General features: G+C 40.3%; 1 protein-coding gene across 1 annotated transcript; it reads left to right on the top strand.

Annotated features, from left to right (window-relative positions):
* Window positions 1-12,739: 12,739 nt before the first annotated feature.
* On the top strand, window positions 12,740-13,675 carry LOC144768720 (olfactory receptor 5AR1-like). The gene has a single exon (XM_078652595.1). The coding sequence runs from the start codon at window positions 12,740-12,742 to the stop codon at window positions 13,673-13,675; it is 936 nt and encodes a 311-aa protein (XP_078508721.1).
* Window positions 13,676-14,154: the final 479 nt, after the last annotated feature.

Here is a 14,154-nt window from a genome sequence, read left to right as displayed (position 1 = left end):
AATGGAATTCTCTGCAACATATTGAATATCCATATTACCATTCCACATGGACAAAATGACTGAGTTATAGTCATTTATGTATTTTGACTCTTCATTTCTTCTTAAGTTGTAGGTATTTTTTGGAGACTTTCTTGTGATAGTATGTCGCAAAGATGACATAAAACTGTGCACTCTTCCATTCAATTTTACAGGTCGTTTAAATGCAAAACAGCATTTGGTGTAGAATTTGTCCTTAGATTTGTACTTCCGAGGACAGTATTTCCCACAACAATGGCTTTGGAATCATAAGACTTGTTGTCTTAAGTCCTTATCTTGTGTACTTTTGGGTACATCACATGTAGCATATTCTTCAATAAAAGACAACACAGTATCATCTGAGTCTGTTCCAAATTTGGGAGCATCTTTGATCCATAATAGCAAATGTATGTTAGGAGCACCTCGGGCTTGATACTCCTTTCTCCAAAAGAAATCCAGAACCTCTCCAAGAGGAGGATTTTTTTTATTGGTGATAAAAGACATCATAGCTTCGAATCTATGATTGAAATACCTGCATACATTAACAGGATCCAAAGAGCACAATTCTGCAGGTGTCTTGTATTCGATATTTATTATATTTGGATTTAAAATTGAAGTAAATCATCCCAAGCATATTCAGCACAGCTTAGAGCAAGGAACCATGTAGGAGTTCCTAAGTTCCTTAGCATACATTTGAGTTCTCCGTGATGACGGTACCAGTACTCATTAGTACCACGCTGACATGCCATCAGATTAATCAGCTGAGATTCCCAAAAATTATCTTTCTGCTGTACTTTATCCATAAATTCCTTTGCCAAAACATTTTGCAGCTGTACACCTGTTTTCAATATATGATGTACTGCATAGGAAAGTCCAGACAAATCACTCTAAAAAAAAAAGATGAAACAAATACGGAATACATTGTCGAAATCTTGGATCTTCTGCATATGATCTTGATGTCCGGTATTCAGATGCAGGAATCTGCAAAGGTCGTTCATCAAATCGTCCTCCTTTTCCTGTAGGAAACAACTGAGGGAAACAACGAGCTTCCAAGCTTTTTTCCCCATCATTTCTTTGGAATGCAATGGATGAACACTGTAATGTCCATAGATTTCTTCAGTTCTGGACACATCCACTTTTTCAATTTGTCCAGATGGCAAGTCACTATCTTCTTGTACATTTATTTCTTCTTCTCCCACAGACACATTTTTGTAATATTGATTATTTTTTACCAGATAAAACGTTGCCTTTTTCAGATTTTCTTACTCTTAGTAGGAACGCCATTAACAAGAATAACTAGAGGTTCATCCTCTACATTTTCTCCACCAATAGTTTCAATATTTTTCTTTAAATCTAGAGGCAAATATACAACTTTTCCCTTTAATCCTCTCTGTAAATCTGAAGGAGGCGATTTTCCTGTCTTAGGCTGCATACAAACAATTGCCTGAAATGGATGCACACATTGAATAAGAATAGACTCATAGGTATTTAAATCCATCAGTTCAGAAGGAATATTTACCAACTGAAGATTATTATGCACAGCTCTAGCAGGCATTTTGTTCTCATCTAATTTGTTATAACAATATTTACAAATACGCCGATCAGAACCCAAATCAAAACAATTCTCAACCAACAAATAAGTTGCAAAATCCTTCCACTCATTATTATTTTCCTTTTCACTTTTTAAATACAAATCAACACTCCTGGTCTGATTTTTATAATGAATTGGTCAACAACAGATACAAGAATAATTTGGCCTTTCACCTGAAATCCCCTTAAACTTTATAATTTCTTGCTCAAAATTTTCTACACTGCAATGTTCTACATTCTCTTCCACATTTTCTTCTACTAATGTCTCAGTTTCTGCACTGCCTTCCTGAGGACCAAAGTAACTAATCTGAATTTCATCACAAACATTTGTTACATCTGATACAGATCCACGCAAAAGAGCACTGTTCAACTTTTTTAACATTAGTGCTGGACTTTTTGCATAATACAATGTTCTCACTAATTTCCTCATTTCAGAATGATGTACTGCTAACATCCTGAAATGGTGAAAAACACTTTGACGCTTCAAACACAAGCCAGAAATTGACCTTGCAAACCAGTATTTTCTCTCACTCTGCAAGGGTCTAGTCCTTGCAACATCTTAATCTTTTGTTTAACACTTTTCTTAGTATAGGTACGTAGGAAATTACGTAAAAAATCAATAGATTCTTGCCGCACACTGCAAATACTACTACAATTCCAAGTGTACACGAATTTCGTTGCTTGCACTGCATCGCATTTGGTGATGCGGTGCGCGCAACGAAATTCGTTGTATTTATTTTTATGTTTACTTACCTGGTAAAGTCCATAATCCATACATTACTACCCCCCATCCTGCCCCTCCCCATCCGCACGTCACCGCCCGGCCAGTACTCCCACTACCGGCCGCGGCTGGTCAGGGCCATATTATCAGTAAAGGGCGATACATTATCGCCACTTTTATCGGCAGGAAACTACTGCTAAAGCGGCAATAATGGTCTCGATAATATATCCATGTGAATTCCCGTAGAAGGCCAGGTTAACACCATATACCACAGAACACCTTGGGTCTAGACCCAAGGTGTTGTGTGGTATATGATTGTTGATTAGGGGAAACACACCTTGCAGGTCTTTAAATTGTCCCTTTGACCCTCCTTAATGTGTTGTGTTCCAGGTTAACACCATAACCTGAGCTTTTATGGGAATTCACAAGGATATATTATCAAGACCATTATCACCGCTTTACCGGCAGTTTCCTGCTGATAAAACCGGCGATAATGTATCGCCCTTTATTGATCATATGGCCCATAATCCCTTAATGTACAGAGACGCACAATCTGATATTAAACAAAAAAACATAACATCATGCATTATAGCGAAACACATTTACTACTATAAAACGTTTAACAATGGACGAATATAGGGGCATATTATCAAGACGGGCGATAACATTATCGCCGCTTTATCTGCAGTTTTCTACCCATCAAGTGGCAATAATATTATCGCCTGTCTTGATATACCCCATAATTCCTTAATGTACAAAGATGCACCGCACACACTCCCATACAACTTATCAACTCACCTTTCAAATTTATTTGTAGATTAAGAAGAATACCACTCACACAGTGGATACTCTTATACAGAATCTCTCTAGTTCCGTGTTTGCAGCAGAACCGTCAAATGGAAGATTTTCCCTCTCATTTTACACATACATACATATAAATAACCAATTAAAATCCTGTATACATTAATTCAAAACTAAACACACATTTCTATTGGTTTAACATTCCAAACCTTTCCAACTGACATAACTTTCCACCCTACCCCCAACAGATCATGCAAAAGTCAACTGTCAACAGAGGTCAAAAGTTCAGCACTGCTCCTCAACAAATTTAGACTATGCATAAGCACTTACTTGTGAGTACTAATAAAGCAAAAATGTCTCATTACAAGCAACAAAGATATAAACACATAAACTTGATAAATATCTGTAAAAGATATATTTTTAATTCATTTTTCTTGCTTACGTACACTTATGGAACAACTTTCAAAATTCGCACTGTACGCGCACAATAAATATACCGTAAAATAAAAACAAATAGCATACATCACTCATTTTTTACAATCACCGGACACCCCATCCACCAAGCCTCAGATATAAGGTTCAAGACCGTAGGTAGAGCCCCAAATCCACCACTGTACCAGCCGGCTCCCTGTATCATTCGGGAGCCGGAATTGCTTTTGGTCAGAGAAACTATCTTACATACTGCTCTCTCAGACGAAAAACAATCTGCTTTCCTACTTCAAAGAGAATTCTCGCCCAACCATAGCAAACAGCACACTCCCCGGAATAGGCACCCTATAACACTACAAGAGCCGACCCTCGGAGACGGTACTCCCCAGGGCCATCAAATTCTCAACAAAGGCCATCAAAGATTTTGAACTTGGACATCATTGTAAATCCCCCTAAGCAGTCCTATGGGATCAGAAGTCCTATAGCAAATAGCAAACTTTTCCGATCAATCTACACACTCAATCTACACACATCTACAAATAAATAAAAAATCACATTTATTCCCACATTAAATTCAAAACTAAACACACATTTATATTGCTTGAATTTTTGCATCCTTTCCAACTGACAAAACTCTCAACCCTTCCTCCATTCCACAATCTGACAGTTACCATAGAAACACTTCAGGGAACACCTAACTCAGCACACAGGTGAAAAGTTCATCATACATTGTTGCAAATTAAAACAGCAAGTATGCTTCACTTGAGAATATACCAGCTTATCTTATGTAACGTTCTTTGCTAACACTTATTCTTAACCAATGAAAATCAGTTTTTTAAAACACAGAAACATTCATCGTAGCCTAGTGCAGAATGTTCTCGAACAACTAATCAATCCTTTTCTTTTTTCAAAACTGCATGTTGTCCACCATTTTAGAAAAAATCTCACTTTTCACTGCCACTTCATTTACAGAGACCTTCAGAGTGCATCCAGACCTCTCTTCAAGATGCTTACAGTGTGGATTGTGGGACACAGCTATATTTTCTGGAGTCAATTCACAAAGACCTACGTTTACCAAATGTAGACATTAAATGGATTAGACCGAGTGGGTTAAAGTGACACCAATTGATTCCATTGGTGAAATCCTTTTTGCATCTCCAACACCCTGACCTCATAATTGTGCACTGTGGTGGCAATGACCTAGGTACTTTGACAGGGGTAGGTCTGGAAATGCTTATGAAAGACACCTTTGCGCAATTTATGACATTGTTCCCCAAAACTGCCTTTGTATATTCTAATATATGCCAAAGGCAGAAATGGAACTGGTCCAACCACTATTGTCAACGGATTGAAAAAGCTTGGAAACATGTGAATAAATCTGTTTCTGCCTTTCTCCGAGACTATCGAATGGGGTCCATTTACAACAACAATCTGCGTTACAATATGCATGACATCTATAGGAGAGTCATGTGCATTTTACAGATGAGGGGAACAGAGTCTTCCTCATGAACTTAAGACTCTGCATCGGTACTTACTTGTAGATACTAAAATCTTCCAATAAACACAACGGCTCTTTTAAGAGCCACACAACACATAAACAAATACACTTCATAAATATCTAAAATTATTTTGTCTTTTTCTTGCTTAGGTACGCTTACAGGACGACTTTCAATATTCCAGCTGTACGTCATCAATACGTGCTTGGTACGCGTACGTTAAATCTAGCATGAAGAAAAATAGCCTTTATCGCTAATTTTCTATAATTTCATGAGGACCCCATCCCTCGGGGCTCAAATCTAACATTGCAGACCGTGGGAACAGCCGCAAGGCCTCCACGATCCCAGCCAGCTCCGCACTTCCTGCAGGACCCGGCATTGCTATTCCTCACAGAGAGCAGCTTACATGCTTCCATTCTAATTTCAAACATGATTTCAACAGTTTGTTATACATTTTATAAAATAATATAGTACTGCACGCTAAAGCAAAAAAGTCAGCACAATTATGATAGAATACAAAATAGAAAAAAAATATATATACTTCTACACTCAACAAACTCATAACCTCATCACCTGAAATCCCCTTAAACTTTATAATTTCTTGCTCAAAATTTTCTACACTGCAATGTTCTACATTCTCTTCCACATTTTCTTCTACTAATGTCTCAGTTTCTGCACTGCCTTCCTGAGGACCAAAGTAACTAATCTGAATTTCATCACAAACATTTGTTACATCTGATACAGATCCACGCAAAAGAGCACTGTTCAACTTTTTTAACATTAGTGCTGGACTTTTTGCATAATACAATGTTCTCACTAATTTCCTCATTTCAGAATGATGTACTGCTAACATCCTGAAATGGTGAAAAACACTTTGACGCTTCAAACACAAGCCAGAAATTGACCTTGCAAACCAGTATTTTCTCTCACTCTGCAAGGGTCTAGTCCTTGCAACATCTTAATCTTTTGTTTAACACTTTTCTTAGTATAGGTACGTAGGAAATTACGTAAAAAATCAATAGATTCTTGCCGCACACTGCAAATACTACTACAATTCCAAGTGTACACGAATTTCGTTGCTTGCACTGCATCGCATTTGGTGATGCGGTGCGCGCAACGAAATTCGTTGTATTTATTTTTATGTTTACTTACCTGGTAAAGTCCATAATCCATACATTACTACCCCCCATCCTGCCCCTCCCCATCCGCACGTCACCGCCCGGCCAGTACTCCCACTACCGGCCGCGGCTGGTCAGGGCCATATTATCAGTAAAGGGCGATACATTATCGCCACTTTTATCGGCAGGAAACTACTGCTAAAGCGGCAATAATGGTCTCGATAATATATCCATGTGAATTCCCGTAGAAGGCCAGGTTAACACCATATACCACAGAACACCTTGGGTCTAGACCCAAGGTGTTGTGTGGTATATGATTGTTGATTAGGGGAAACACACCTTGCAGGTCTTTAAATTGTCCCTTTGACCCTCCTTAATGTGTTGTGTTCCAGGTTAACACCATAACCTGAGCTTTTATGGGAATTCACAAGGATATATTATCAAGACCATTATCACCGCTTTACCGGCAGTTTCCTGCTGATAAAACCGGCGATAATGTATCGCCCTTTATTGATCATATGGCCCATAATCCCTTAATGTACAGAGACGCACAATCTGATATTAAACAAAAAAACATAACATCATGCATTATAGCGAAACACATTTACTACTATAAAACGTTTAACAATGGACGAATATAGGGGCATATTATCAAGACGGGCGATAACATTATCGCCGCTTTATCTGCAGTTTTCTACCCATCAAGTGGCAATAATATTATCGCCTGTCTTGATATACCCCATAATTCCTTAATGTACAAAGATGCACCGCACACACTCCCATACAACTTATCAACTCACCTTTCAAATTTATTTGTAGATTAAGAAGAATACCACTCACACAGTGGATACTCTTATACAGAATCTCTCTAGTTCCGTGTTTGCAGCAGAACCGTCAAATGGAAGATTTTCCCTCTCATTTTACACATACATACATATAAATAACCAATTAAAATCCTGTATACATTAATTCAAAACTAAACACACATTTCTATTGGTTTAACATTCCAAACCTTTCCAACTGACATAACTTTCCACCCTACCCCCAACAGATCATGCAAAAGTCAACTGTCAACAGAGGTCAAAAGTTCAGCACTGCTCCTCAACAAATTTAGACTATGCATAAGCACTTACTTGTGAGTACTAATAAAGCAAAAATGTCTCATTACAAGCAACAAAGATATAAACACATAAACTTGATAAATATCTGTAAAAGATATATTTTTAATTCATTTTTCTTGCTTACGTACACTTATGGAACAACTTTCAAAATTCGCACTGTACGCGCACAATAAATATACCGTAAAATAAAAACAAATAGCATACATCACTCATTTTTTACAATCACCGGACACCCCATCCACCAAGCCTCAGATATAAGGTTCAAGACCGTAGGTAGAGCCCCAAATCCACCACTGTACCAGCCGGCTCCCTGTATCATTCGGGAGCCGGAATTGCTTTTGGTCAGAGAAACTATCTTACATACTGCTCTCTCAGACGAAAAACAATCTGCTTTCCTACTTCAAAGAGAATTCTCGCCCAACCATAGCAAACAGCACACTCCCCGGAATAGGCACCCTATAACACTACAAGAGCCGACCCTCGGAGACGGTACTCCCCAGGGCCATCAAATTCTCAACAAAGGCCATCAAAGATTTTGAACTTGGACATCATTGTAAATCCCCCTAAGCAGTCCTATGGGATCAGAAGTCCTATAGCAAATAGCAAACTTTTCCGATCAATCTACACACTCAATCTACACACATCTACAAATAAATAAAAAATCACATTTATTCCCACATTAAATTCAAAACTAAACACACATTTATATTGCTTGAATTTTTGCATCCTTTCCAACTGACAAAACTCTCAACCCTTCCTCCATTCCACAATCTGACAGTTACCATAGAAACACTTCAGGGAACACCTAACTCAGCACACAGGTGAAAAGTTCATCATACATTGTTGCAAATTAAAACAGCAAGTATGCTTCACTTGAGAATATACCAGCTTATCTTATGTAACGTTCTTTGCTAACACTTATTCTTAACCAATGAAAATCAGTTTTTTAAAACACAGAAACATTCATCGTAGCCTAGTGCAGAATGTTCTCGAACAACTAATCAATCCTTTTCTTTTTTCAAAACTGCATGTTGTCCACCATTTTAGAAAAAATCTCACTTTTCACTGCCACTTCATTTACAGAGACCTTCAGAGTGCATCCAGACCTCTCTTCAAGATGCTTACAGTGTGGATTGTGGGACACAGCTATATTTTCTGGAGTCAATTCACAAAGACCTACGTTTACCAAATGTAGACATTAAATGGATTAGACCGAGTGGGTTAAAGTGACACCAATTGATTCCATTGGTGAAATCCTTTTTGCATCTCCAACACCCTGACCTCATAATTGTGCACTGTGGTGGCAATGACCTAGGTACTTTGACAGGGGTAGGTCTGGAAATGCTTATGAAAGACACCTTTGCGCAATTTATGACATTGTTCCCCAAAACTGCCTTTGTATATTCTAATATATGCCAAAGGCAGAAATGGAACTGGTCCAACCACTATTGTCAACGGATTGAAAAAGCTTGGAAACATGTGAATAAATCTGTTTCTGCCTTTCTCCGAGACTATCGAATGGGGTCCATTTACAACAACAATCTGCGTTACAATATGCATGACATCTATAGGAGAGTCATGTGCATTTTACAGATGAGGGGAACAGAGTCTTCCTCATGAACTTAAGACTCTGCATCGGTACTTACTTGTAGATACTAAAATCTTCCAATAAACACAACGGCTCTTTTTAGAGCCACACAACACATAAACAAATACACTTCATAAATATCTAAAATTATTTTGTCTTTTTCTTGCTTAGGTACGCTTACAGGACGACTTTCAATATTCCAGCTGTACGTCATCAATACGTGCTTGGTACGCGTACGTTAAATCTAGCATGAAGAAAAATAGCCTTTATCGCTAATTTTCTATAATTTCATGAGGACCCCATCCCTCGGGGCTCAAATCTAACATTGCAGACCGTGGGAACAGCCGCAAGGCCTCCACGATCCCAGCCAGCTCCGCACTTCCTGCAGGACCCGGCATTGCTATTCCTCACAGAGAGCAGCTTACATGCTTCCATTCTAATTTCAAACATGATTTCAACAGTTTGTTATACATTTTATAAAATAATATAGTACTGCACGCTAAAGCAAAAAAGTCAGCACAATTATGATAGAATACAAAATAGAAAAAAAATATATATACTTCTACACTCAACAAACTCATAACCAGAGTACACAGTTTAATTTAAAAAACACCCTACCACAACTAGTTTTTCAAACGCATTGTACAATAAAATGCGTCACAAAAGGTTACATACAAAGTGACTCTATAACGTCACATAGAAAAAGAAAGCCACTCTTACGCTACCAGGAAAACACAACAAAAGTACAAGGCCCAAACTTCCATTGTGGTGATTTCTTAGTTGCAGGTCTAGTTGTCAGATTGACACACACACTCCCTCATGGCTGGTATACACCCACACCACACCCATTCAGCACATCCGTCACTACACACGTAACCCTATCTATAAAAAAGACAGAGCGCACGTGTTGTACGCCATTTTAAAGTTGTTCCCAAAGCACCGAACAAAGGGCCTACTACCACATGAGTGGCCTCTTTGGTCACTGAGTTAGTGGTGCCCGAAGCACTGAGCGGGTGAAGAACTTGCGATGATGATGATGGGAGCACGAGTATGTTGTGAGCCATAAAGGTATCAAGACTCGGCAACGTATGAGACTTTTTGTTGAAGATCATGACTACATCATGAAGAAACTCATTTCCACAAAAGATGAGAAGTGAGGCTTGCGTACGCATCAGAAGGAGTCAAAGGGTTATAGCTGACTACATACAAAAATGCGACTTAATATTTTAGACGAACGCACTCCTATTTAATGAATTAATTTACTTTTTTTTTCCCAATAGCAGTAACATTTTTATATTCGCTGAAATGTCCGGAATATATTCACAATACAAACAGACATATTATCAAGGACCGCAGTTTTATCGGCAGGAAACTGCAGATAAAGCGACGATAATGGGCTTGATAATATGCCATTGTGACTTTCCATAGCACCCCAGGTTCTTGTGTTAACCTGGGCTGCTATAGGAATTCACAAGGGCATACTACCAAGCCCATTAGATCCACTTTATCGGCACTTTCCTACCAATAAAAGCGGCCATAACAGCCGCGGCCGGTAGTGGGAGTACCGGCCTAGCGGTGCCAAATGCGATGCAGTGTGTGCAACAATATTTGTTTTATTTATTTGTATGTTTACTTATCTGTTAAAGTCTGTAATCCATACATTACTACCCCCCACCCTGCCCCTCCCCGTCCCCACGTCACCGCCCGGCCGGTACTCCCACTACCGGCCCACCGCTGGGCGATAATGTATCGCCCTTGGTTGATAAAATGGCCCTTTGTTTCTGAAACAACAACAAGTTATTTGTGAAAAGAAAGACTAAGTAGTCTGCAGCAGCTTCACTGTGTACAAAAGTATAATTACCTCCAAGCAGTAACAACACATAGGTTACAACAGTCTGACAAACAGATCCACAAGCTTATTATGCCACTTTTGAGTCACTTTTAACATGGGTAAAGTGACGCAAAGAGCTTGCAAATCTGCGTCTGACTTTTCAAGAAAAACTCTCAACTCCAAACTCTGCAACTCAATGAGCTGCACAGCCGCGGGTGGTAGTGGGAGCACCGGTCGGGCGGTGACGTGGTGAGGGGGAGGGGCAGGGTGGGGGGTAGTAATGTATGAAATACGGACTTTAAGAGGTAAGTACTCATAAAAATATATAAAACAAATTTCGTTGCTTGCACTGCATCGCATTTGGTGATGCAGTGCGTGCAACGAAATTTGTTTTATTTAGCAAAGAGAAATGCCATATAAATATTGGGGCCCAGACCCCTGAACTTTGGAACTCTCTTACATCGAGGAACCTACCAAGAAGAAGAGATAGAAGAACTGCCAGGAGGAGTACAGCCCCTTTGCTGTGTTGTTGCTTTGCTGGGTTGGCCTGCATTTGCGGCTTCTACCTTGGGCAGTAAAAGGACTGGACTGAACTTAATTTACTTGTTGCTGAGCATCTCTAAGGGCTTGAAATACAGCTTGCCTTCTGTTCACAAATTCTCAGGGACAGCAAATACTTCACTTACCTCTGGGTACTGCCTCTTGAACCATGGGTTTCAGGTGCCAAAGAGGGAGAAAGATGCTGACACTGTCACTGACACTGCTGAGGACTCTGTGTCCTGAAGGCTGCGCAGAGGGCATGCCACACTTCACCCTGGTCTCACCGATAACGACGACCGCTGCCGCCACAGATCAGCGGCTTGCACTGCAACCCGTTGGCAGCACACTCTGTCCCACCTTTCTTTACTTGGCTGCCCTGGCCTTACCAAAGATGTCGCTGCCCGCTGACACCAGTGACTGCACCGTGGCTTAGGGACACCGCTCGTAAATTACACAACGCACTGCAGTCTGGGCCAACCAATGACAGCCCCAATCAACCGGCACTGTCGCTTGCACCGTGACCTGTCAGCACCACCACGAGCACAGTCCCATTGTGCACTACAGCCCCAGTCTCACTGACGCCGATGCATGAATGTCACCAAGCGGCTGCCTGCACTGTGACTTGTAGGCACTGCACGCTGCACCACTACGCTTCACTTTGCAACGGATGCCATGACCGGCCCGCATCGATGCGGTAGGCCGGAAACAAAAGTACTGTTTATAAGTCTACTGACACTAACACTGGACGCACAAACGCGGTAGGCCGGAATTGTTGGATCCTGTTTTTTTCAGCACTGCAGTAGCACAGGCAGAGTTACCCACTCCAATAAACTGTACGTCATACTTTCAAAGTGCCTATTTTTAATAAGTGCATGTTGGTCTTTTTTTATTTTGGTCTTGTTTGCACAGATAAATATTGGCTATTTCTCTAAAATTGGTGTGGTGTCCTTTTGTATTAGTTTCACTGTATTATTGTTGGTTATGTGCAAATGCCTGTCTGCTGTGCCAAGCTACCAAGTGGGTGTGAAGAGGTTATTTTAGGAGTGTATCCCCCTTATCCTGACTTAAAGGATGGGCCCCTTTTTGGACAGAGGTGCACACCATTGCCATCTAGAGACCCCCATTAGGTAGTTATATCTATGTCAATATGTTTGGCACTCTTTGACAAATCTTTGCAAAATTTTTCGAAACTAACGTCCCACTCACTTCAGCTGTTGTGCTGAAGTTTTCGGGTTGATTAGTTGAGCAGAGGCTGAGAAAAAGGGGGGGTCCCGAAACATAGTTTCTCCATGAACTCATAGAAAATTATTTTGGAATGGCGGTAGGAAGATTTACTGAAACTCTAATGACAATTTGCCCACAAGTACATCATCAGTTTAAGGTGTGCTTTTGACTACAGACAGCAAATTATTCTTGTTAAAAACACCAGCATATCATGTGTTGTTTTTATGTCTTATTCTATTGCAGCAGTCCAAATATTGTTGTTAAAATGCAGGTGGGAAATAAGACTTCAGTCAGAGAATTCATTCTTCTAGGATTGAGTGATGATCCATCTTTGCAGATTCAACTTTTCTTGGTCTTCCTCTTTATCTATATCCTCACCATACTGGGAAATATCTTCATTATGGCATTGATCATAGTGGCTCCTCAACTTCACACGCCAATGTACTTTTTCCTTTGCAACCTCTCCTCTGTGGATCTCTGTTACTCTTCAACCATTGTGCCCAACATGCTGGTCAACTTCCTATCAGCTACAAAGGAAATCTCCTATAATGGATGTGCAGTGCAATTGTTCTTCTTTGCAGGGTTTGCTGGATCGGACGCTCTTCTCCTGTCTGTGATGGCCTATGATAGATACAGTGCAATCTGCCATCCTTTGCATTATCAAGTTCTTATGACCAAGAGAGTCTGCATCTACTTTGTATCTGGGACATATGCGGCTTGCTTCATTGCTGCCACGGTGCACACTAGTGTCACCTTTAGGCTGTTCTTCTGTGGTCCTAATAGGATCTCTCATTTTTACTGTGATCTGCCACCATTGTTGAAACTCGCCTGCTCTGACACATCGCTTAATGAGTGGGTGATATTTGCCGTCGCTGGCAGTATGCAAGTGGGATCTCTGTTGATTGTCCTCATCTCTTACGTTTACATAGTCTCTGCCATCCTACGGATCCGCTCCTCACAAGGGAGGTTGAGGGCATTCTCCACTTGCACCTCACACTTGGCATGTGTTATCTTGCTGTACACTCCCATGCTCTTCATGTATCTCCGGCCCAGATCCAGTTACTTGATGGACCAGGACAGAGTGGCCTCTGTGTTCTACACGGTGGTCATTCCAATGTTAAATCCCCTTATATACAGCCTCAGGAACAAAGATGTCAAAGAGGCTCTGGGAAGGGTCATTGAGCGCTCATGTATAAAATAATTTGGTTAATCTTGTGTTGTACTTAAAAGATATAGGTGCATATTATCAAGGACAGGCGATACATTATCGCCGCTTTTATCGGCAGGAAACTGCCGATAAAGCGGCGATAATGGCCTTGATAAAATGCTCTATGAATTCCAATCGAAGCCCATGTTAGATGTGTTCACATCTAACATGGGCTTCGATTGGAATTCATAGAGCATTTTATCAATGGCCTTGATAAAATGCTCTATGAATTCCAATCGAAGCCCATGTTAGATGTGTTCACATCTAACATGGGCTTCGATTGGAATTCATAGAGCATTTTATCAAGGCCATTATCGCCGCTTTATCGGCAGTTTCCTGCCGATAAAAGCGGCGATAATGTATCGCCTGTCCTTGATAATATGCCCCATATTTACTGCCAAGACTAACTTTTTTAATGGTAGTGCAATGGTTTGGAGGTACCATGTCAGGCATGTTTTAAATATAAGTGATGT

Source organism: Lissotriton helveticus, chromosome 1_1, assembly GCF_964261635.1.
Source record: "Lissotriton helveticus chromosome 1_1, aLisHel1.1, whole genome shotgun sequence".
Lineage (NCBI taxonomy): Eukaryota > Metazoa > Chordata > Amphibia > Caudata > Salamandridae > Lissotriton > Lissotriton helveticus.
The sequence above is the reverse complement of the archived record's forward strand: the minus strand, read 5'-3'. Positions and strand labels throughout refer to the sequence as shown.

What these genes read in the sequence shown, in the direction of transcription:
- LOC144768720 (XM_078652595.1), top strand. Translation starts at nt 12,740, where the DNA reads ATGCAGGTGGGAAATAAGACTTCAGTCAGAGAATTCATTCTTCTAGGA.